At 42.4% G+C, this 24,835-nt stretch overlaps 2 protein-coding genes across 3 annotated transcripts; one reads left to right on the top strand and one right to left on the bottom strand.

Moving 5' to 3' along the window:
- The first annotated feature begins 3,037 nt into the window (after window positions 1-3,037).
- Window positions 3,038-11,651, top strand: LOC121586411 (visinin-like). Of its 2 annotated transcripts, none has more exons than XM_041903062.2 (4): window positions 3,038-3,220; window positions 4,393-4,901; window positions 10,221-10,332; window positions 10,450-11,651. In XM_041903062.2, the coding sequence occupies exons 2-4, from the start codon at window positions 4,521-4,523 to the stop codon at window positions 10,536-10,538; spliced, it is 582 nt and encodes a 193-aa protein (XP_041758996.1). In that variant the 5' UTR covers window positions 3,038-3,220; window positions 4,393-4,520; the 3' UTR covers window positions 10,539-11,651. The 2 variants fall into 2 exon arrangements, with proteins under 2 accessions (XP_041758996.1, XP_041758997.1); XM_041903063.2 differs by lacking the exon at window positions 3,038-3,220 and adding an exon at window positions 3,765-3,944.
- A 2,845-nt stretch (window positions 11,652-14,496) lies between these two features.
- Window positions 14,497-23,486, bottom strand: LOC121586410 (germ cell-specific gene 1-like protein). Its single transcript, XM_041903061.2, has 7 exons — window positions 23,300-23,486; window positions 20,109-21,454; window positions 19,266-19,460; window positions 18,271-18,318; window positions 17,363-17,521; window positions 17,086-17,197; window positions 14,497-15,241 (listed from the first exon to the last, which is right to left on the bottom strand). Exons 2-7 carry the CDS (start codon window positions 20,302-20,304, stop codon window positions 14,824-14,826), a joined length of 1,128 nt encoding a protein of 375 aa, XP_041758995.1. The 5' UTR covers window positions 20,305-21,454; window positions 23,300-23,486; the 3' UTR covers window positions 14,497-14,823.
- Window positions 23,487-24,835: the final 1,349 nt, after the last annotated feature.

Below are 24,835 nucleotides of genomic sequence, written 5' to 3'. Positions count from 1 at the left end.
CTCCAAACACGACGAGTTGAGTTTTTACCAAAAAGTTCTATTTTGGTTTCATCTGACCATATGACATTCTCCTAATCCTCTTCTGGATCATCCAAATGCACTCTAGCAAACTTCAGACGGGCCTGGACATGTACTGGCTTAAGCAGGGGGACACGTCTGGCACTGCAGGATTTGAGTCCCTGGCAGCGTAGTGTGTTACTGATGGTAGGCTTTGTTACTTTGGTCCCAGCTCTCTGCAGGTCATTCACTAGGTCCCCCCGTGTGGTTCTGGGATTTTTGCTCACCGTTCTTGTGATCATTTTGACCCCACGGGGTGAGATCTTGCGTGGAGCCCCAGATCGAGGGAGATTATCAGTGGTCTTGTATATAGCTCAGCATTCAACACCATAGTACCCTCCAAGCTCATCATCAAGCTCGAGGCCCTGGGTCTGAACCCCGCCCTGTGCAACTGGGTCCTGGACTTCCTGACGGGCCGCCCCCAGCTGGTTAAGGTAGGAAACAACATCTCCACTTCGCTGATCCTCAACACTGGGGCCCCACAAGGGTGCGTGCTCAGCCCCCTCCTGTACTCCCTGTTCACCCATGACTGCATGGCCAAGCACGCCTCCAACTCAATCATCAAGTTTGCAGACAACACAACAGTAGCAGGCTTGATTACCAACAATGATGAGACAGCCTACAGGGAGGAGTTGAGTGCTCTGAGGTGGTGCCAGGAAAATAACCTCTCACTCAACGTCAACAAAACAAAGGAGATGATCGTGGACTTCAGGAAACAGCAGAGGGTGCACGCCCCTATCCACATCGACGGGACCGCAATGGAGAAGGTGGAAAGCTTCAAGTTCCTTGGCGTACACATCACCGACAAACTGAAATGGTCCACCCACGCCGACAGTGTGGTGAAGAAGGCGCAACAGAGCCTCTTCAACCTCAGGAGGCGGAAGAAATTCGGCTTGGCACCTAAAACCCTCACAAACTTTTACAGATGCACAATTGAGAGCATCCTGTCGGGCTGTATCACCACCTGGTACGGCAACTGCACCGCCCGCAACCGCAGGGCTCTCAAGAGGGTGGTGCGGTCTGCCGAACGCATTATCGGGGGCAAACTACCCACCCTCCAAGACACATACAGCTCCCGATGTCACAGGAAGGCCAAAAAGATCATCAAGGACATCAACCACCCGAGCCACTGCCTGTTCACCCCGCTATCATCCAGAAGGCGAGGTCAGTACAGGTGCATCAAAGCTGGGACCGAGAGAATGAAAAACAGCTTCTATCTCAAGGCCATCAGACTATTAAATAGCCATCACTAGCACATTAGAGGCTGCTGCTGCCTATTGAAATCACTGGCCACTTTAAGAAATGGAACACTAGTCACTTTAATAAGGTTTACAGTCACTTTAATAATGTTTACATATCTTGCACTACTACTCATCTCATCTCTGTTGGGACAGCTTTATGTAGGCCCTAACAGTTTGTGGGCACCGTTTGTCACTGTTATAGTGCAATTAATGTATTGTTTAGTGTTGTGTTGTGTAATGGCTTTAATGGCATGCATCTAAAACATTTTTGGGGAGTTTGCCCCATCAACATTTACATGCTAAAATCGCCACTGCTTATACCAACTCCAACTAAATTGGGGAAGTTATGAGCATTCTACCAACAAATATAATGCACATTTTCTTCCAGGCAGTTTCACCTGAGCAGGTGGTGGGTTAAGGCTTATGGGTCATAGGTCAGGTAAGCACACTTAAGTCCCCTGGATCAAAGACAGAGGGGTTAATCATCACTAACTCGTCTTAGGTCTGTAAGAACGAAGAACCTGAAGGTTTAGACCTTTCTAATTACGGGGGAAGAATAGGTTACCTGTGTGTTATTGACATACTGAATCTCTTTGGTTGTGAGACCACCCTTTACTATTTTGTCCTTCTCAATAGTGGCGTACATGTGTGGGGGTTTATGCACATCGTAAATAGTATGCACGCATGACTGTAAGTCGCTTTGGATAAAAGCGTCTGCTAAATGGTATATTTTTTTTAAAAAAATTTAGTAACAGGAGCTTGACAAAAAGAAGATCTACATCAAAAAAGGAATCTCTGCTCACTGTTATGCTGCTCCCAAACATGGTGATCTAATAAAGCTAACATGGTCATTTACCTTGAAGGGGATTTGAATAAAGCCTGAAGCTTTATTAAATCACCTCATCTGGAAACAAAGAAACAGTGAGCAGACATTCATTTGTTTCTATGTTAGTGTACATAGTTGAACATGTTTGACCAAACCCTCTACTTAAGTGGGATCCTAACTGACTAAAGCACCTAAACCTTAAAAACGGACCTACAGTTGGCTATCTAGGAACTACCAACAATGTGTCGAGAAATGGTTGCATGGCCCCTATACACTAACCTCAGCTGATATCTGTAAAACTGCTGATATCTGTAAAAACAGCTGATATTTGTAAAAACAGCTGATATCTGTAAGACCATTGTTGTTTTTTTCTTATTCAACTCAAGTGTTAACTGACAACAAGTCTTAGTGAAGAAGATAAAGCTACAGTCAAAAACTACACAGCAGCCTATGTGGATAAAATGCTCATGGCAAAAAAAGTTGTTTGTACTTTGCTTGTTAAGAAAGGGCAATAGAAAAATAAGGACATATTAAGACATTACATGGACATTACATAAAATATATTTTGTGTGTGTTAACGTGTTGACCTCCCGAGTGGTGCAGTGGTCTAAGGCACTGCATCGCAGTGCTAGCTGTGCCACTAGAGATGCTGGTTCGAATCCAGGCTCTGTCATAGTCGGCCGCGACCGGGAGACCCATGGGGCGGCGCACAATTGGCCCAGCATCGTCCAGGGTAGGGGAGGGAATGGCTGGCAGGGATGTAGCTCAGTTCGTAGAGCATGGTGTTTGCAACGCCAGCGTTGTGGGTTCGTTTCCCACGGGGGGCCAGTATGAAAAATAATGTATGCACTCACTAACTGTAAGTCGCTCTGGATAAGAGCGTCTGCTAAATCACGTAAATGTAAATGTAGACATGGAATGGTGGAGAAAGAAAAATAAGCAGATTAGAAGTTCGTTTGGGGCTCAGCGCCTTAACAATCCTGTATAATTCACTTAGCCGAGCCAGCAGGTGTAGCAGGACCCCACTTTTCTCAGTCCGCTGACCATATGAATATCACTTTTATCTTGACTCGTCTTCTCTGAGTCACTCACACAGGTAAGCGTTTGAATTCATCTATTTATGTCTTGTTTCCTTGTTTGTTTCTGTCTATAGTTCTAGCTGTACTCCAAGGAAATGTTTTTTTGGAGCCAGGGATGGGTTGAATTCCATTCAAATGTATGTGGAAGATTGGAATTGATATTGGAATTTCAGTTTGCTTCCTAAATTGACTGATTGGAACTCCTTTCTAACAGCATTAGGTTAATATGGACTTTCTCATTTTTAGTATCTACTCAACATACTGTACTCATTTCACCCATAGTTGTAATGTCTGTTCTAGTACCTTTGAGAACTAATGGTCTCATGTACACTTGTGCTTTATTACACATTACAGCCATTTTAAAGTTGTATTATTGTGAATGTATGCTAGTCCATAGTTGAGTCATAGATCAAAGGAATAACCACAGGTTTTCAGTATTATGTTTTTAGTTGCATATGTATGCATTGTGATTAGTGGAGGCTGGTGGGAGGAGCTATAGGAGGACGGGCTCATTGTAATGGCATATGGAAACCACGTTTGACTCCGTTCCATTAATTCCAGTCCAGACATTACAATGAGCCGTCCTCCTATAGCTCCTACCACCAGCGTCCTCTGATTGTGATACATGCCTAAATAACTATTGGGTCATTGTATGTTTTGGTGAATTTGAGGAAAGTATATGAGTAATGGGCTCTCAACTGCTAATGCCATACGTGTATTGAGCTGGGATATGAATCACTGGTGAGTCCGAAAAGTAGACACATAGACTTGTAAACAACTTAAAGCCTGGGTATATCACAACTGTGGGGCTTTATGAAGTGACAAACAGCACAGAGAAAGCCAGGATGTTGTTCATGTGTTTGTGTGCGCATGTGTGTTTGTTGCGTGCATGCGTGAGTGCATGTGTAAATTCATTAGCTGACCGTAACCTGTATCCTAGACCCCGATGATTAGGAATGGGTATTTTATGACTACTAGACGGAGATCACAGAGCACAGATTACGGCTGTCATGTCTACAATAACTGTCATCCCGTCACATGCTGGATACATTACTGCAATTAGTTATGGATGGCCCGGTGTGCCCAGATACGTCTCTTGATTAAAGATTACGATAATTAAAACATTGAACTCCACTCCGTGATTTCTTAACTTGATTACTTAAATTACTTCATTCCTATTTTCATTTAGAGTTGCTTTTCGAGGGATATCGTACATTGTCGGGACGTACAAAAAAAACACATCACAGTCCGTGTTGATATACATTTGCCCTTTAAAAGACACAACAGAGAACTATTTATTTAACCTGAAAACATAACATGGGGAACGCCAAGAGCAGCGCCGTCTCCAAGGAGATCCTGGAAGACCTGAAGCTCAGCACCAAGTTCACTGAGACGGAGATCACCCAGTGGTACGAGAGCTTCCAGAAGTCGTGTCCCTCTGGACGTATCACGCCCATGGAGTTCGAGGTCATCTACAGCCGTTTCTTCCCCGAGAGCAACGCCCAGACGTACGCGCAGCACGTCTTCCGCTCCTTCGACACCAACGATGACGGCACGCTGGACTTCAAGGAGTACATAATTGCGCTGCACCTGACGTCCACGGGGAAGACCAACCGGAAGCTGGAGTGGGCCTTCTCGCTGTTCGACGTGGACAAGAACGGATACATCACCAAGTCGGAAGTGACCGATATCTGCAGCGTAAGTAGTGGGAGGGGGAGTGGATGGATAGATAGCTGGGTGGATAGATAAATAGAGATGACATGCATGTTCGAAACTAATCCTGTTGACTGATGCTTGTCATCTAAATCCAAACTAGACTTAATCTAGGCCTCTGAATTGCCATTGAGGGGTTTAAGGTTTAAAACTGTGTGAGGTTGATTCTGTTCAAGTGTCATATGGTTGTACTACTTGGTGATTGACAGAGATGGGGGAGGAGCTGTGGTTAGGGTCTCAGGCAATATGGAGGAGGGATAAGCCTCAAGCTCTGTTTTATCTTCTAAGATGTAATAATTGACCCCCTGATATTTCTACACACAAACCTTTTACCCAGAAATGGCCGACGCTTATATCAAGGGCTCTCAACCATAAGATAATTAAACATGAGCAAACTAAGCCATAAAATAGAATGTTCAATCCAAAAAATCTTGACTTTACATTTGACAAAGAAAGTGGTAACCCCAATATCTCACAATTCATTGCTTTGGTGCCTCACTTCTGCTGTGGAGTCTCAGGGTGCACTATAGTGACCTGGAGGCGGGGATAAATCGTTTCGCCTCAGCGATAGTGTCAATGTCCCTGTGGTGCAGATTCATTCTGGCACTGATACCACTCTACTACGGCGTCTGACCGAATTCACTGAATTCAATATAAACGCAACATGCAACAATTTCATTGATTTTACTGAGTTACAGTTCATATGAGGAAATCAGTCAATTTAAATAAATTCATTAGGCCCTTATCTCTGGATTTCACATGACTGGGAATACAGATATTAATCTTAGGTTAAACTGAAAGGGTGTAGGAGGGAGGGATAAATATAGGGTAGGAGCGAATGGGGACAGAGATTAAACAGTGCTTAAGATTTGAAGACATCTCGGTGTGTCCTGGTGTAACAAAATTGCTTCCGTCCCTCTCCTCGCCCCAACCTGGGCTTGAACCAGTGACCCTCTGCACACATAGACAACAATCACCTTCGAAACATCTTTACCTATCGTTTCACGAAAGCTGCGGTCCTTGCTGAGCAAGGGAAACAACTACTTCAAGGTCTCAGAGCGAGTGACGTCACCGATTGAAACGCCACTAGCACGCATCGCTAACTAGCTACCCATTTCACACTGGTTACACTGGGCTGCAGGTCAAGATGTACGTGACACACACTGTGCGATTATCTCCCATGGCTGTCTGAAAGTAAATGTGTAATTTGTTCAAACATGCAAAAGAGGTTGAATACTAAAATCGTGAATAACGTTTTAGCCCAAATTATAACGTTTTTTAAAACTACCATTTCTTATATGGTCCTTCGAGCTAAAGAATGACAGTGAGTATCCCACCCTATAGTGATCATGGTGAAGTATACAATATTGCCAACCAATATCTGAACAGTCAGTGCTTTGCCATGTAAATGTGACCAATGGCAAACACCACATACTGTATTTTGCTGGGGTTAGTAGTGGTTTATATATATATATATATATATATATATATATATATATATATATATACTGAACAAAAATATGAACGCAACATGCAACAATTTCATTGATTTTACTGAGTTACAGTTCATATGAGGAAATCAGTCAATTTAAATAAATTAATTAGGCCCTTATCTCTGGATTTCATATTACTGGGAATACAGATATTAATCTGTTGGTCACAGATACCTTTAAAAAATGGGCCTCACAATGGGCCTCAGGATCTCGTCACGGTATTTTTGTGCATTCAAATTTATATAGATAAATGCAATTGTGTTCGTTGTCCGTAGCTTATGCCTGTCCATACCATAACTCCACCGCCACCATGGGGCACACTGTTCACAACATTGACATCAGCAAACCACCCGCCCACACGACGCCATACACGTGGTCTGCGGTTGGGAGGCTGGTTGGACGTACTGCCAAATTATTTTAAACGACATTGGAGGTGGCTTATGGTAGAGAAATGAACATTCAGTTCTCTGGCAACAGCTCTGGTGGACATTACTGCAGTCAGCATGCCAATTGCACGCTCCCTCAAAACTTGGGACATCTGGGGCATTGTGTTGTGTGACAAAACTGCACATTTTAGAGTGGCCTTTTCTTGTCCCCAGCACAAGGTGCACCTGTGTAATGATCATGCTGTTTAATCAGCTACTTGATATGCCACACCTGTCAGGTGGATGGATTATCTTGGCAAAGGAGAAATTATCACTAACAGGGATGTAAACAAATTTGTGCACAAAATTTGAGAGAAATAAGCTTTTTGTATGTATGGAACATTTCTGGGATCTTTTATTTTAGCTCATGAAACATTAGACCAACACTTTACATTTAATATTTTGTTCAGTGTATGTATATATATATATATATATATATATATATATATATATATGGAAAAATCCTTCTAACAAACTGAGTATATGTGAGCTGAAATGAGAACAAGCTGCTGCTGATTTGTCAGTTCGCACCAGTCCTCTAATCTTCTTTAAGCTCCCTGTTTACAGTTGAAACACTGAAATGTGATTTAGTGGTTTTTGTACCACTGTTCTTCTCTCCAAAATGTTATTTTGATTTCTGACAATCCATGGGAACACAATACGATTTAATCAAAACTAATGTTCAGATGGGAAGCATATTTATTAATGGTAGATACTATCATTTGAAATCCCTCGAAACCACAGTGCCCTCAGAAAGTATTCAGACCCCTTGGCTTTTTCTACATTTTGTTACCCTAGCCTTCTTCTAAAATGGGTTAAATTGTTTTGCCCCTCATCAATCTACACACAATACCCCATAATGATGAAGCAAAAACTGGTTTTTAGAAATTTTTGCTAATTTATTAAAAATAAAAAGCATATCACATTTACATAAGTATTCAGACCCTTTACTCAGTACTTTGTTGAAGCACCTTTGGCAGTGATTACAGCATTGAGTCTTCTTGGGTATGATGCTACAAGCTTGGCACACCTTTATTTGTGGAGTTTCTCCCATTCTTCTCTGCAGATCCTCTCAAACTCTGTCAGGTTGGATGGGGAGCGTCGCTGCACAGCTATTTTCAGGTCTCTCCAGAGATGTTTGATCAGGTTCAAGTCCGGGCTCTGGCTGGGCAACTCAAGGATATTCAGAGACTTGTCCCGAAGCCACTCCTACGTTGTCTTGGCTGTGTGCTTAGGGTCGATGTCCTGTTCAAGGTGAACCTTCACCCCAGTCTGAGGTCCTGAGTGCTCTGGAGCAGGTTTTCATCAAGGATCTCTCTGTACTTTGCTCCGTTCATCTTTGCCTCGATACTGACTAGTCTCCCAGTCCCTGCCGCTGAAAAACATCCCCACAGCATGATGCTGCCACCACCATGCTTCACCGTAGGGATGGTGCCAGGTTTCCTCCTGACATGACGCTTGGCATTCAGGCCAAAGAGTTCAATCTTGGTTTCATCAGACCAGAGAATCTTGTTTCTCATGGTCTGAGAGTCTTTAGGTGCCTTTTGGCAAACTCCAAGCGGTCTGTCATGCGACTTATAATGAGGAGTGGCTTCCGTCTGGCCACTCTACCATAAAGGCCTGATTGGTGGAGTGCTGCAGAGAGGGTTCTCCCATCTCCACACAACTCTAGAGCTCTGTCAGAGTGATCATCGGGTTCTTGGTCACCTCCCTGACCAAGACCCTCCTCCCCCGACTGCTCAGTTTGGCTGGGCGGCCAGCTCTAGGAAGAGTGTTAGTGGTTCCAAACTTTTTCCATTTAAGAATGATGGAGGCACCGGGTAACTGACACACACACACACACACACCCTTTAAACCCCCTATACTCCCACTGTGTTCTTGGGGACCTTCAATGCTGCAGACATTTTTTGGTACCCTTCCCCAGATCTGTGCCTCGACACAATCCTGTCTCTGAGCTCTACGGACAATTCCTTCGACAATTCCTTGGTTTTTGCTCTGACATGCACTGTGAACTGTGGGGACCTTAAATAGACAGGTGTGTGCCTTTCCAAATCATGTCCAATCAATTGAATTTACCACAGGTGGACTCCAATCAAGTTGTAGAAACATCTCAAGGATGATGAATGGAAACAGGATGCATCTGAGCTCAATTTCGAGTCTCATAGCAAAGGGTCTGAATACTTTTTTTATTTTTATACATTTGCAAAAACTTCTAAAAACCTGTTTTCGCTTTGTCATTATGGGGTATTTTTTGTAGATTGCTGAGGAAATGGTTTTATTTAATCCATTTTAGAACAAGGCTGTAATGTAACAAAATGTGGAAAAAGTCAAGGGGTCTGAATACTTTCCGAAGGCACTGAACGCAAATATTATTTTCTTTCCATGTGAATGGTACCTGATTGTTTCATACATTTACATTGTTCAAGAAAGAATACAGTATGTGTTTTTGACAATCCTTCGGAGCGATACGTTTTCTTTATCCTTACAGTACCTTTTAAAGATTATCATTTGATCATTTCATAGTACAAACTAAATGTTCCACAGTAATCTCTCTTTCAAAATGATCAGCCCTGGTATATGGTTTTGTGAGAAGATTAAAAAGAACAGGATTGGGGTGTTCTAAGGATATATTCTCACTGCAGTGATCTGGTGTGTATAGTTTATATAGGGTGAGAAAATTTCAATGACATCCTTTCACAAACACTTTACAATAACAAGCCATGAATGTGGATAAAATGGTTCCATAATAATAGTTATTTGTGTTGGACAGCATTAATGAACGTGACATTTTGATGTAGTCAGCAGGATTTGCTTGACATATTTGTCAGTAAATCTCCCATGTTACAGAATAACTGATGAAAGTGACGTACCATAAAACTTCAATTAAACGCTGAGTCTCAAATAGCCGTCTGTCCCTTTTAGAAGCCGGGCATCGGCACACATTTCAGCAAATAAACACCTGTTTCAAATAAATACCAGGTCTAAATGAATTGTTTACGAGATTACCGTGGACACAGCTCTGATATTCCCATGGTCATGTGCATAAAAAAATGTGTCATTGTTGCTAGCCATCGCGCCACCAAAAAGAACACACGACATCACTGGTACCGCTCTCCATGGTGTTGAAGTGCGAAATGGGAGCCGTGTGATAGGCAGTCAAGTCGTTGCAAGTCTGATCTGCGAGGGCTTTGTTATTATAATGTTTATACTGGTCATACTTGTCACAATAAACAGTGTGGTAGTCTTTTCAACATTTTATTGAGCAAAAGCTGTGTGCATTAAGGAAATAAACACCTTGCTCAAATAGAAGCCTGTCTCTAATAAACGCTGTTTGTATTCAATGATATTTTACTGATCCTAAACTGTGCCCCTTGTGTACCCAACAGGCTATTTTCAAGCTAATTCCCAAGGATGAACAGGCTGAGCTGCCCGATGACGAGAACACACCGGAGAAGAGGGCCAACAAACTCTGGACATTCTTTGAGAAAAAAGACAATGGTGAGAAAAAGAAAGTCTTGTTTAATGTGAATTCACATTTTAACTGTAATATAAACCTAATGATGATGATTCCTATCTGTTTCTTTCTCTTGCTCTTGCTCTCTCTCCCCACCTTAGAGCGAGTTGCAGAAGGAGAGTTCATCAAGGGTGTGATGGACAATGAGGATGCGCTTCGCCTCATTCAATACGAACCTGCCAACAAGTAACCCCTGCTAATAAGGTCCTATTGTACTTACATTTTCGTCATTTAGCAGACGCTCTTATCCAGAGCGTCTTACAGTAGTGACTGTATACATTTTCATACTGCTCCCCCGTGGGAATTGAACCCACAACCCTGGCGTTGCAAGCGCCATGCTCTACCAATTGAGCTACACCGGACATTACTTTATACTATATACTGGTATTGCACAAATTCTATATATTTTTGGGACTTGATATTTAGCTTCAGAATGTTTTGAGAAAGGCTAAAGAGTATTGAGAGCTGGTAGGAGGGGTTTAGAAAATGAAAGCAAGTATTGAGTAATCTGTTGATAATACTTCATACTCATTAGCTAATCATTCGTAAAATATTTTGAAATGTGTACCAATAAAGCAGCAATAATAACAAAGGTAGTGCAATCTTAGGATAATGTTTTAGGACCTTTTAGAGATTGTGTTTAAAATTGAACCTGTGTTGTAAAGACATGGATGTTGATACCGACAGACAAAATCTAAAATAAAGGTCAAGGGCTAAATACTGTAGACTCACAGAATGCCAACTACGATACAAGTCTTTATGACATTTACCTCTCCTCTTTTCGAAGTAGAAAGAAACTTGGTAAAATTTGTTGAAACTACTTCACTCAGAGTTTGTCCCTGTTATTGAAAGATAAGGATTGTGCGTTTCAATTCGTTTCTTTGTCTTAATATTATCCTCTGAAAATGATAGACACAAACTTTATAGAAGTGCAAACGCTTGGACTGAAATTATTGCTGAACTAGTGTTTACTCTGTCTGTTGAGCACAGTTCTAGCAGCATTTGAAGTCTCACTCATTTAATACACACACCTTTTATTTTGATAAGATACTGACTTTATGAAAGAGTTGTCATAAACTTTAGATTACATTAGCTTCAAGCCTCATTAGATAACAATGGCCCTTTAATAGTTCTTAGAGAGCTGAGGTGTGTGGCAAGGCAAAATCAAATCTGTCTATCAGATTATTTGTGTTTGTTTTTAATTATTTGTGTTATTTCTGTTTCCCCCCTCTGTTTTTGTAAACAATTTGTTTTGCTGTTTTGATTCAAAAGTATTATTGTGAAATAAAGCATTTCAAAATGTTGTGTTTTCACTTGTCACTATTTTCTGGTTGGAAATGTCTACATTCTATACAGTATTGTCATGCTACTTACAGTGGAGAGAACAAGTATTTGATACACTGCCAATTTTGCAGGTTTTCCTACTTACAAAGCATGTAGAGGTCTGTAATCCAGAAAATCACATTGTATGATTTTTAAGTAATTAATTTGCATTTTATTGCATGACATAAGTATTTGATACATCAGAAAAGCAGAACTTAATATTTGGTACAGAAACCTTTGTTTGCAATTATAGAGATCATACATTTCCTGTAGGTCTTGACCAGGTTTGCACACACTGCAGCAGGGATTTTGGCCCACTCCTCCATACAGACCTTCTCCAGATCCTTCAGGTTTCGGGGCTGTCGCTGGGCAATACGGACTTTCAGCTCCCTCCAAAGATTTTCTATTGGGTTCAGGTCTGGAGACTGGCTAGGCCACTCCAGGACCTTGAGATGCTTCTTACGGAGCCACTCCTTAGTTGCCCTGGCTGTGTGTTTCGGGTCGTTGTCATGCTGGAAGACCCAGCCACGACCCATCTTCAATGCTCTTACTGAGGGAAGGAGGTTGTTGGCCAAGATCTCGCGATACATGGCCCCATCCATCCTCCCCTCAATACGGTGCAGTCGTCCTGTCCCCTTTGCAGAAAAGCGTCCCGAAAGAATTATGTTTCCACCTCCATGCTTCACGGTTGGGATGGTGTTCTTGGGGTTGTACTCATCCTTCTTCTTCCTCCAAACACGGCGAGTGGAGTTTAGACCAAAAAGCTTTATTTTTTGTCTCATCAGACCACATGACCTTCTCCCATTCCTCCTCTGGATCATCCAGATCAGGGTTCTTCAATTCCGGTCCTGGAGGGCCGAAACACCTCTGTTTTTCATCCTCTCCTTCTAATCAGGGGCTAATTCAGACCTGGGACACCAGGTGAGTGCAATTAACTACCAGGTAGAAATAAAAAACAGAAGTGTTTCGGCCCTCCAGGACCGGAATTGAAGAACCCTGATCCAGATGGTCATTGGCAAACTTCAGACGGGCCTGGACATGCGCTGGCTTGAGCAGGGGGACCTTGCGTGCGCTGCAGGATTGTAATCCATGACGGCGTAGTGTGTTACTAATGGTTTTCTTTGAGACTGTGGTCCCAGCTCTCTTCAGGTCATTGACCAGGTCCTGCCGTGTAGTTCTGGGCTGATCCCTCACCTTCCTCATGATCATTGATGCCCCACGAGGTGAGATCTTGCATGGAGCCCCAGACCGAGGGTGATTGACCGTCATCTTGAACTTCTTCCATTTTCTAATAATTCCGGCAACAGTTGTTGCCTTCTCACCAAGCTGCTTGCCTATTGTCCTGTAGCCCATCCCAGCCTTTTGCAGGTCTACAATTTTATCCCTGATGTCCTTACACAGCTCTCTGGTCTTGGCCATTGTGTGGACAGGTGTCTTTTGTACAGGTAATGAGTTCAAACAGGTGCAGTTAATACAGGTAATGAGTGGAGTACAGGAGGGCTTCTTAAAGAAAAACTAACAGGTCTGCGAGAGCCGGAATTCTTACTGGGTGGTAGGTGATCAAATACTTATGTAATGCAATAAAATGCAAATTAATTACTTAAAAATCATACAATGTGATTTTCTGGATTTTTGTTTTAGATTCCGTCTCTCACAGTTGAAGTGTACCTATTGTGATGTCACGAGAGGCTGTGTCCTGGAGGGACGTTACATCCCCCTGAGGTGGCTGCAAACCCAGACAGCTATGGCTCCATCTGCTGGTATGGTCGGGAACTCCACCCCTCTATGGCCAATCTTCCCACGCAGCTGAAACAAATGAGGAGCTGATGAGCTGAAGGTTTGGGGAAGGGAAGAGACACAGTCTCCAACCTGGGCTCTCGGGAGGACAAGAGTGCTGCACGTCCACTTCCATGAGGAATATAAGGATTTGGAGATACTTACCTTTGGGAAATACTCACCTTTGGATATATGCACCTGTGGAAATACGTGAGAGACATTTGGAAGGACTTTTTGCTGGGTTGGCCACTAGCTGCAACGTGGACTACAGTAAGGCTGGGGAAAAGTTATCTGAGCGAGGGAGAATTATGATTTTGGATGTGGAAGAGACATCCCTGAACTGTTAACCCTTAAAGAGCCACAAGAGAACAGAATTTTGTTATATTTTCGTTAATTTCCCAAGACCTATAATAAAATCCTTGTTTTGTTTGAACCTTGTCTCCTTGCACTACTTGAGCAATCCCGCTGAAAGCTGTGTAGCCTCTCGTGACGTCACACTATGATAAAAATTACAGACCTCTACATGCTTTGTAAGTAGGAAAACCTGCAAAATTGGCAGTGTATCAAATACTTGTTCTCCCCACTGTATATTGCTGATCTTATAGTCTACCCTTCTGTTTTTATTTACATTCTCTATCATTTACCACATACATCTGAATAATCCTACAGACTTGTAGAGGTGGCTGTCACCCGCTCTTTCTTTCTTTCTCTCTCCTCTCTCTCTCCCTCCCTCTCTCTCTCTCTCGCCCTTTGCCCTTGTACCTGTGACTGGGGAGATTGTTGACATAATCTTCTGTCAAGCATTTGAAAGCATCTGTCTTAACCTCCAAAGCTCCCTGTTTTTTGATGTAATCTTTGCATCACTCTCCATTTAACATTCAAGATAATGTCATCATCTATTTTTGGACATCAACTGGAGATAATGAGACAGTTGTTCCAACAGACAGTTCCCAGGATGTGTCCAGTTTATTTAGAAGAACTGACATGACATGAAACAGAGACGGAGAGAAAATACAAATTCTAAGTTTTATTCACAATGTCACCACAGTTACTATCAATATCAGGATAGTAATAACAGGGTTACCATAAATACAATCGAATAAAAATGAGATATACTATACATGTTAAATGTGGCCAATGCCAGGCATTTCTTAGTGATTGTCTATATCAATCTCTACCCGGACAATACATATCACTCTCTGTGTTTGGTTTTACAGAGCTTTATCTACTCAGATTTAATTCATGGACTGAGGTAATGAAATAATTATCACTGCAATGACTGAACTCAAGCACAGTCCATTTCACAGTTAAATCCAAAACATGTAAGAAAAATAAATAGGCCAGAACCTATTTTTAACCCCTCCTCCTCCCTTCCCTCAGCACCTCTCACAGTCCTCTCTCTCCATCTCCTCCCTCTCTTCCCTGTCCAGGGCATCCTCAATCTCGTCCATCTCTCTCTCGCAGTCCTCGCACCCCTCTGTCCCACAGCCACCAGCCATCATCACCAGCCCTCTGGGGTCTGGAACCCCCGGCCCCGGGCCCACCAGCGGCCCCCTCCCCTCACACATGGGGTCAATCAACGCCCCCTGCTGGTAATGCTGGATCAGGCTGCTAACTGAGTAGACGCCCCCAGCCGCCTGCAACACCTCGTCGTAGGAGGGTGCCTGTATGGCTGCCCGGGCCTCCTCCAGACGAACGCGGCCGCGGTGCTTCATCTCTATCAGCGTCTTGGTGTAGGAGTTGAGGGTGAAGACAGCCGCCGCCATGCAGCAGCTGAAGGAGATCCAGGCCAGACTGGGGGTAAGAGAGAGAAAGGATGGTGAACCGTGGTGGTCATTGGTTATAGATAGGCTGTAAATATGGCCTAGAAGTTTAAAAGATGCTAATATCGGGTACATACAGTGGGGTCCGGAATTAATGGATCCCTTGATAAAGATGAGCAAAAAAGACTATAAAATAAATAATGTATTTTTTTTTCTTAATCATTCTATACTAAGACAATTGAACAGAGAAAAATATTTTGTTTAACAAGTATTACAAAATATATATTGTTTTCAATACTCCAGCACCATCCCCTTGCGAGGATAATGACACTGAGCCTTTTTCTAAAATATTTTATGAGATTGGAGAACACATTGGGAGGGATCTTAGACCATTCTTCTATACAGAATCTTTCCAGATCCTTGATATCCTTATCTGCACAATTGGACTGCCCTCTTCAATTCAAACTACAGGTTTTCAATGGGGTTCAAGTCTGGAGACTCAGATGGCCATTGCAAAATTTTGATTTTGTGGTCAATTAACCATTTCTTTGTGGATTTTGATTAGTGCTTGGGGTAATTGTCTTGCTGGAAGACTCACTTGCGGCCAAGTTTCAGCCTCCTGGCAGAGGCAACCAGTTTTTTTCCTAAAATGTCCTGGTACTTGGTAAAGTTCATGAAGCCGTTGACCTTAACAAGGGCCCCGGGACCAGTGGAAGCAAAATAATCCCATAACATCAAATATCCATCACCATATTTTACAGTGGAGATGAGGTATTTTCTGCATGCATTGTTCTTTCGAAGGCCAAACCCACCATTGGTGTACATTTACATTTTAGTCATTTAGCAGACGCTCTTATCCAGAGCGACTTACAGTTAGTGAATACATATTTTTTTTTATACTGGCCCCCCGTGGGAATCAAACCCACAACCCTGGCGTTGCAAATGCCATGCTCTATCAACTGAGCTACATCCCTGCCGGCCATTCCCTCCCCTACCCTGGACGACACTGGGCCAATTGTGCGCCGCCCATGAGTCTCCCGGTCGCGGCCGGCTGCGACAGAGCCTGGATTCAAACCAGAATCTCTAGTGGCACAGTTAGCACTGCGATGCAGTGCCTTAGACCACTGCACCACTCAGGAGTACATGGCCAAAGAGCTCTATTTTCTTGTCATCTGACCATAGCACCTACTGGAGTTTGCTAAATGGCATTGGCACTTGGATTGGAACCATTGCTATGGTCAAATTACACTAAAATAAAGGTCTTTGGCCACGCACACCAGCACACATCAAAATCCACAAATAAATGGTTAATTGACCACAAAATCATCATTTAGCAATGGCCATCTCAGTCTCCTGATTTGAACCTCATTGAAAACCTGTGGTTCGAATTGAAGAGGGAAGTCCATAAGCGCAGACAAAGGATATCAAGGATCTGGAAAGATTATTTATGGAGGAATGGTCTAAAATCCCTCCCAATGTATTCTCCAACTCATAAAACATTTTAGAAAAAGGCTCAGTGTCCTTATCCTCGCAAGGGGATCCTTTTGACCCCTATCTTTTTTAGATTTCTACTAGTTGTTAAACAAAATTGTAGTAGTATAAAATAATATAATTATATATTTAAAAAAAATTGCATACAATATAGCTCAGTATTAGTATTATTTATTTTATAAAGGCTTTTTTGCTCATCTTTATCAAGGGATCCAATAATTCTGGACCCCACTGTTTTCCATTGGTTTGTGGTTAGAAAATGATTGGAGACAGTGCCTATACAAACAAACCAAACCATGGATTTGCTCCATGTCCAAAGACTGGGTAAGGGAACAAATAAGCAATTTTGTAATTTGGGTGAACTATGCCTAAGGGGATACTTACGCAAATGACCAGCCATAGTCCCAGGTTTGTGGTCTCCAATCTTTTGGCCCAATGCTCACAGTCAACTGGAACACTGTGGTGTACATCATATGAGCCACCATCCCCATCAGACCTGAGAGAGAGAGGGTGATTTATTTGCTGACAATCTCCTATTTGATTTGACCAACATCGAATAATCAATGCTTTACCTTTTCAATATTTTTACAGAATACTCAAAAGCCTTGGTATATATAATTTTTGTAATAAGAGAAAGTTCTGCCAGTGGTGGCTGTCTCACCTGAAAGGACAGTGCATATAGCGGCAAAGGCGTTGATCTTGAGAGCGTACATCTCCTTACGGGCACAGAGACACAGCACCTCCACCCACATGAGGAGAAAGCCCATGGCCAACAGGCCTATGTACGCAAACTCTGATACTACTGACAGCCATAGCACCCCTGTCAGAGAGAGAGAGAGCGAAAGAGTGAGGAAGAGAGAGAGAGAGTGAAAGAGTGAGGAAGAGAGAGAGAGAGCAAAAGAGTGAGGAAGAGAGAGAGAGAGCAAAAGAGTGAGGAAGAGAGAGAGAGAGAGCAAAATAGTGCTGAAGAGAGAGAGAGAGAGAGAGCAAAAGAGTGAGGAAGAGAGAGAGAGCGAAAGAGTGAGGAAGAGAGAGAGAGAGAAAGAGTGAGGAAGAGAGAGAGAGAGAAAGAGTGAGGAAGAGAGAGAGAGAGCAAAATAGTGAGGAAGAGAGAGAGAGCAAAAGAGTGAGGAAGAGAGAGAGAGAGCGAAAGAGTGAGGAAGAGAGAGAGAGAAAGAGTGAGGAAGAGAGAGAGAGAGCGAAAGAGTGAGGAAGAGAGAGGAAGAGAGAGAGAGCAAAAGAGTGAGGAAGAGAGAGAGAGAGCAAAAGAGTGAGGAAGAGAGAGAGAGCAAAAGAGTGAGGAAGAGAGAGAGAGAGCGAAAGAGTGAGGAAGAGAGAGAGAGAGAGCGAAAGAGTGAGGAAGAGAGAGAGAGAGAGAGCAAAAGAGTGAGGAAGAGAGAGAGAGCGAAAGAGTGAGGAAGAGAGAGAGAGAGAAAGACAGAGTAGAGAGAAAGAGGGACAATTAAGATTGGAGAGAGGTAGAGAGAGAAAAGGCTTGCATAAAGTCCTTATTTGACTTTAATGGTGGCTTATTAGCAGCACCTGTATGTACTTTCAATGAGCACAAACCTTGTGTCTCCCCTGGAGTCAATTCAATGAAGCTCCGGCACTTCTCCTCTGTAAGACAAATAGAATGTGATTAGTAACAAATACAATTTAAGTCAATACATTCACATGTATCTTTTAGGGCCTTGTCAAGAAGATTGACATACTGATTTAATAAGAGATCCCTTGAGTGGCTATTGTGAGATCTTAGAATAGTGTTCCAATTGGCATGGGCAATCGGAAGGGGACACTTTCTGAAGTAAAATAAGCCACATTGAGGAGAAAGAAAAATCCACCAGATGTTCTCTATCTAGGGTCAAGACAAAAGCTCTAACACTCTTCTCTCTACAGTGATTTTGCAAATTACTCCTGAAATGATATGGGAAGACATTCCTTTGAGTTAGCCTTCACTGACTCTTGACTTTACATCACCAACATTAAAGATGATTAAATTATTAACAGAGCACCCGCTTGTGATAATTTACTTCTACATAGCCTCAGCTGATTAGGGACTATCCCAGATCAGTGGATAAGTAGATATTGACAGTAGAACAGCAAAACAGCCATATTCAAAGACACGATGGCAAATGCTGATAGATATATCGACGTTATACTCAGTCCTAGGTCCGACCTTATTGTAAGACTGGACTCGATTAAGGTTCTGTAGATCAACAGCCTATAACAAGAGCTGTCTCCTGCTTTATTCATTGTTCCAATGAAGTTCTCTGTGTCAAGCAATTACTGGCTAAGGCTAGGGATTCATTTACATTTACATTTTAGTCATTTAGCAGATGCTCTTATCCAGAGAGACTTACAATTAGTACATTAATTCCTTATAGCTAGGTGAGACAACCACATATCACATACTGTATCACAGTCGTAGCAAGTACATTCATTGAGGAGATTGGATCTTACAGTACAAGGACCAGGCATCATTAGGTTCTTGGGATGAAGGCTACTTAACCCCTCTTTCTATAAGGGTAAAGCATATTCAAACAATGGTCTGGATAAATACTCACCCTCGTTGTGTGCCTCGCAGGACAACCAGAAACCTGTATGGAAGTAGCGCAGCATGTACTTGTCCTCGCCTGTCTCCCAGATGTAGTGCACTGCGTTGGCGAGGGCCTTTTTCCGAAGCCTCGCCTGCTCTTCCTTTTCCATGGGCGACAAGGTGACGTTGTTTGCCGGCGTCTTAGGGTCCAGAGTGGGACTCTCTGAGGAAAAGAGAGGGTAAAGGGGTAATTGGGACAGGAACGGTTGGACAGTTTTAGGCGAGATATATGTGTCTAGTCTACATACCGTATTACTGTAATGTTTTTCTACAATAAACTCCATAAACACACATCTTCCAGCCATGTTCGTCAAAGGCATATCAAGACCATCATTTAATATTCTTCAGGGACAGAGGTCAAAAGTGCTCCCTAGTGTCAATGGAATGAAGGGGCAACAATCTACAGCAAAATCGGTCAGAAATTACTGTTCTTGACGTAATCTCCCTTATGTAGAAGAATTGCATATTACATAGCAATAGGCTTAGACAACGATGTAATCCAGATAGTCAACAAAGTTTGAGATTACATACATACATTGGACTATGTGGACTATGTAAACAGACCTCTGTGTGCTTTCTGTTGATATACAGTAGATTTCTCAGAGGATTGCGAAAAAGGGAAAGGTGGACTTTTTGCCAAGGGTTCCCCTGACATCTAAAAAGCAAGAATTCTCAGTGTAAGGATTCATGTTCAGGGGTTGGTTCAACAGGGGTGAGTCCACAAGTACATAGTGAGGGAAACAAATCATTGTTTAGGTACTGGGCTCCACATTCGTTCTTGCACATGTGGATAGGTGAATTTGTTCCCTACCTGTGGTGTAGGGCTGGCTGTTGTTCTGCCCGCAGTTCTTCAACTTGACCGGGGAGAGGCAGAGGGGCTTGACAACCTTGTGGGTCCCCTCGCACCAGTACGAGGTGCAAAAGGCCAGAATGGACAGTGCCAGGGCCAGCGAAGTCAGGGACAAGGAGAGCAGGGAGCGGTTGCATCGTGACATGTTCTCCAGCATGGTGGCTTATGGGTGTGGGGCGAGGGCTACTGCTAGAATAAATAGTGGTCCTCCAATAGAGAGACAGAGGTGGGAGACAGGCAGGGAAGAGAAGCGAGAGATAGGGAGAGACGGGGTGTCTCAAAAGGAGCTTGAGACGAAGGATGGTGAAACACGGTGAGGGTGCTGGTTAGAGGATGGACACAGGGATGACAGAGGACTGATGAGAGATCAGCTAGAGTGAGGGCATTGACAATGATGAGGAGAGAACTGTGGGGGAACTCAATGACAAGGCAGAATGAGGGGAATGGAATGGAGAGATATAGAGTAGAGAAATGGGAGTGGGGAGGGGGTTTGACAGAGGGATGGTTATGGGGAGTGGGATTAGGAAACTGTGAGAAAATTATGGGATGGAGGGATGAGATGAGACGAGGAGATTAGGCAGGGGCGGGATAAAGGGAGGGAGTGAAGAAGAAGAAGAAGAAGAAGAAGAAGAAGAAGAAGGGAATAGATAAAACACGGGGTCAGGGGTCAATGGAGCGGAGTAAAATGAATTTAGAGGATTTTCTCGCTGTTGAGTGAGACAGATGGATTGGATGCAGATGAGGACTAGCTAGCCTCTAGCCTCTGTCATTCTCTACTCCAACTAGTCCTCTCGATATTCCTCCTTTACACGCTGATCCAGCTGTGGTCCCTCAATAACGACTTGTGATGATTAATTAGCAAATCAAAGCAGTCATTGAACTGGGGCAATCAGGCAAAGAGCTTTTCAGCTTTAGATTTGGGAAGAAAAATTGAATGAATGAATTTTTCTTAAATTTTTTATTTTTCGTCTGTATGCTACATCCCATGTTTCCAGTTTCATGACATGGATTTGGCATGTGTTCGCTGTTATACAGTTGTGTCCTGGAAGAGAAACACTTCAATTTCACCACGTTTTATACAACCCCTAATCCTTCTCTCCTGTCTCCTTTTTCTCAGGACATATTCTGTTCTTCCCGCACATCTCGGCTTTCTTAGGAAGATTGTGATTTGATGTAATGATTAGTCCAATCTCTCAATCTACCTCTCTGTTGGCCCGTAATCCTCATGAATCTGTGTTAATCTCCCTGTACTAGGTGAATCTGGTTAATCCCACTTGATCTGACGATCGTAACGTCTGTCCAACCATCTATAGAGCAAGACAAATAATTTGGATTAGTATCGGGAGGAGTAATTAAGGGGCAACAAAATACAGCAAAATCCGTCAGAAATCACTGTTCACTGTAATCTCCCATATGTAGAAACATTTCATATTACATGGCAATAGGCTTAGACAACGATGTAATCCATATAGTCAGCAAAGTTTGAGATTACATACATACTTTGGACTATGTGGACTATGTCAACAGACCATGATCATCATCGATGACGATCATCATCGTCAACATCATATCATCATCACAACATTCTTTATCATCATCTTCATCATCACAGTCTTTTGCATCATCACAATCACAATCATCCACACAATCATCATCCTATCGTCGTCATTGTTGTCATCATCATATCATGTCATTGTCACAATCTTTATCATTGTCACAATCATCATCATCATCATCATACTATACGGATGGTCTGATGTCTGTCTCATTTCCATGAATCATTATTGGTCACCTTAGAGAATGGTCATTGAAATATCAATCCATCTGTGTTGATATGGTCTTTATGTAGAATAGCAATCTGACAAAGATAGCAGAATCACAGATGTGATGTTTCTGTATTTTAATTTAATCTGGCAACATCTGCATCAGTCCATCTGCATACATTACCACTATACACTCTTAGAAAAAAGGTGCTATCTAGAACCTAGAATGGTTATTCAGCTGTCCCCATAGGAGAACCCTTTGAATAACCCTTTTTGGTTCCATGTAGGACCCTTTCCACAGAGGGTTTTACATGTTACCAAAAAGGTTCTCCCTGGGTGACTCAGTTGGTAAAGCATGGCACATGCAATGCCAGGGTCGTGGGTTCGATTCCCACAGGGGACCAGTACAAAAAAGTATGAAAAGGTATGCACTCACTACTGTAAGTTGCTCTGGATAAGAGTGTATTCTAAATTACAAAATTGTAACCAAAAAGGGTTCTCCTATGAGGACAGCCGAATAACCTTTTTGGAATCCTTTTTTCTAAGAGTGTAATGCTGTGTTGTTGCCAGATTGGTTTGTCAATTGCAGCACAAAATAATGACAGAGAGGATTCCTCATGACAGTAAGACCAGGAGTTAGTCAGACTCCCCTCCCTAGTGACACCCATCCAGAAAAGTAAGGTATTTCATTTATCCCATCATGATACCAAAATATTCCAACATATGGAATATCCTTCAAATTTAGTAAATTTCCCCCCAAATGATCAAATTACAAGCCCTTCAATTTTCCAATTATTTAAATCTGTAAGTATTTCAACAGAAAAATGTTTCAAACTGTCAATCAATCTCTCCTTCCTAAGAGTCTCACATATAAACTCCAGATACTCTGGCACTCTTTTTTTTTTTTGCCTCACTCGAAACCGGAAAAGATTTGGGGCAGTCTAGGGGCCGCATCAATTTAACGGGTAAACCAAAGAAAATCTCCTATCCCCATTGTCCAACAATATGATTAAATATGACACAGCCACACAATCACACACGCAGGATCACTTTTCCATCCCATGTAATTCAGATGTTGCTACAGTACATATGAAGCTGTTGAAAACTAGCTCCCCAAGACAAAAGCTACTTTCCACACTTCCTGTGGGCTACTTGTAGGCTATCATAGGTAGGTAGGTTTCATTTCCTGTAATACCTGTGCCTAGATATGATTTTCAATTGCCATACCCATTGTATTTTCTCTATGTGCTGCATATTGCTGGGCTTTCCATTGAGTCCTTGTCCACCCATTACGGTTGTACTATACATGCATGAAAGTTACCGAACAGATGTTTGTGAATGAATCAAGCTAAAAAATGACATTGAAATTAAAGAAGAAAAAAAACGTACCATATAAGGCCTTCAGAGACATCGACCCTCTACACTCCTTCGTCCTCTCTACGAGATTCACTTTCTTCACCTTTTCTCCCTCCCTCACTTTCCCTCTCCCTTACGCTCGTCTTTCTTGGGTGAGTTTCTAGCACAAACCCACCCAGATTTCACTTAATCCTCACAAGCCCATCTGTTACTTTCTCTCTCTTTGCTCCCTATATCTATCCATCCATCCCTCACATTCTCTCTCCCTCCCTCTCTCTCCTACCCTTTCTTACGCTCCACTTGAGGCAAATCCATGATCCTACTTTGTAGTTCACTACATAATGATTAAGGTTATGGCATTGGACGTGAACTCACTATGTCATTTGTTGTACTGTACCGATGTGCTGTACTGCTCTGACCCCTCTGATTACATACGATTTAACACAATCTGTTCCCCTACGGGGAATCCCCATCGTGGCCTGGATGATGAGTCAACAGCCCAGATTTCCAAGGGTCATGCCCATACTCTGAATGAGGAGTGGAATTAGAGAATTTACAGTAGCCGCTCACCACTCAGTCCCTCGCTTTCATCCCGTCAGTTCAAGTGATCCACCCAATTTCCCTTCAACCCAGCAATCTCCACTCCGCTTAGCTAACTGCCATCAAACAGCTGTTCCTCAAATTATGTCCACAAATTAGTTTGAATCATCCTGATTTCAGAGAGGGGCTGAAAGAGTGAAGTGAGCGACTGAATGAAACATAATTGAAATTGGGTTTTAGTCCAGGGATGCACATGCATGTATGTGCATACTAAAAATATGTATACAGTGTATAAAACAGGCTCACTGAACTGGAGTGGCTGGAGTGACAGATGTGTCACCAGCCTTCTTGTGGCCATTTGTAATAGCTACCATCACTATGATGTTGATTGAGACAAATGTTGATTGAGCATAGACCATACCCCTCATTCAAAGAGATAACAGAAATTGATGAAGATACCTTAAAACATAAGAAATGCCAACAAAGAGAGAATTTGTAGTCAGAGCTGAGCTCTCTGGTATTGAATCATTTTATTTCACTCAAATGTGTACTGTCACAGTTTACAGCACAGCCTTGACAACCCAAATAAATAAATATTTATTTATCATACAAAATGTAATGATAATATTAGCTATGATAACATTTACCATAACAATACTAATAGACTTGCACTACGATTCAGATAATTCCAGTCCCACTTTCATTTCGCTTCACATTTTGTGCACTGTCTTGTTGTACTTCAACTGTTTTGTTTGAGGCTAAAGAGGGAATGCAAAATACAGAATGACAAGCATCCAATAGGATTCATAGGCCTTACGATGAAAACTCACTGAATAGATAAACATAACAGTACTGTCTGCATGGAATGTTGTCTTTCAATACAAATATTTGACAAAAATGACTTTCAACTGATTTGAGATACAGTTTTCAACAACATGCGCAGGACAGAAAAAAATGATATGACAAATTCAGCTTTCATTTGTATACAACATGTTTGTTCTCAAACATAAGTAAATAAGTAGACATATA

The sequence above is a fragment of the Coregonus clupeaformis genome, chromosome 17, assembly GCF_020615455.1.
Source record: "Coregonus clupeaformis isolate EN_2021a chromosome 17, ASM2061545v1, whole genome shotgun sequence".
Classification (NCBI taxonomy): domain Eukaryota; kingdom Metazoa; phylum Chordata; class Actinopteri; order Salmoniformes; family Salmonidae; genus Coregonus; species Coregonus clupeaformis.
Note: the sequence above shows the minus strand (reverse complement) of the source record. Positions and strands in the feature narration are given on the sequence as shown.

Bases quoted from the DNA above. Each gene is read 5' to 3' on its own strand.
- LOC121586411 (XM_041903062.2), top strand. From the start codon at position 4,521: ATGGGGAACGCCAAGAGCAGCGCCGTCTCCAAGGAGATCCTGGAAGAC. The intron at 4,902-10,220 runs GTAAGTAGTGGG...TGTACCCAACAG, and splicing joins AAGTGACCGATATCTGCAGC to GCTATTTTCAAGCTAATTCC. The intron at 10,333-10,449 runs GTGAGAAAAAGA...TCCCCACCTTAG, and splicing joins CTTTGAGAAAAAAGACAATG to AGCGAGTTGCAGAAGGAGAG.
- LOC121586410 (XM_041903061.2), bottom strand. From the start codon at position 20,304: ATGCTGGAGAACATGTCACGATGCAACCGCTCCCTGCTCTCCTTGTCC. The intron at 18,319-19,265 runs GTGAGTATTTAT...TTTGTCTTACAG, and splicing joins CTGCGAGGCACACAACGAGG to AGGAGAAGTGCCGGAGCTTC. The intron at 17,522-18,270 runs GTTTGTGCTCAT...TCTCTCTGACAG, and splicing joins GACTCCAGGGGAGACACAAG to GGGTGCTATGGCTGTCAGTA.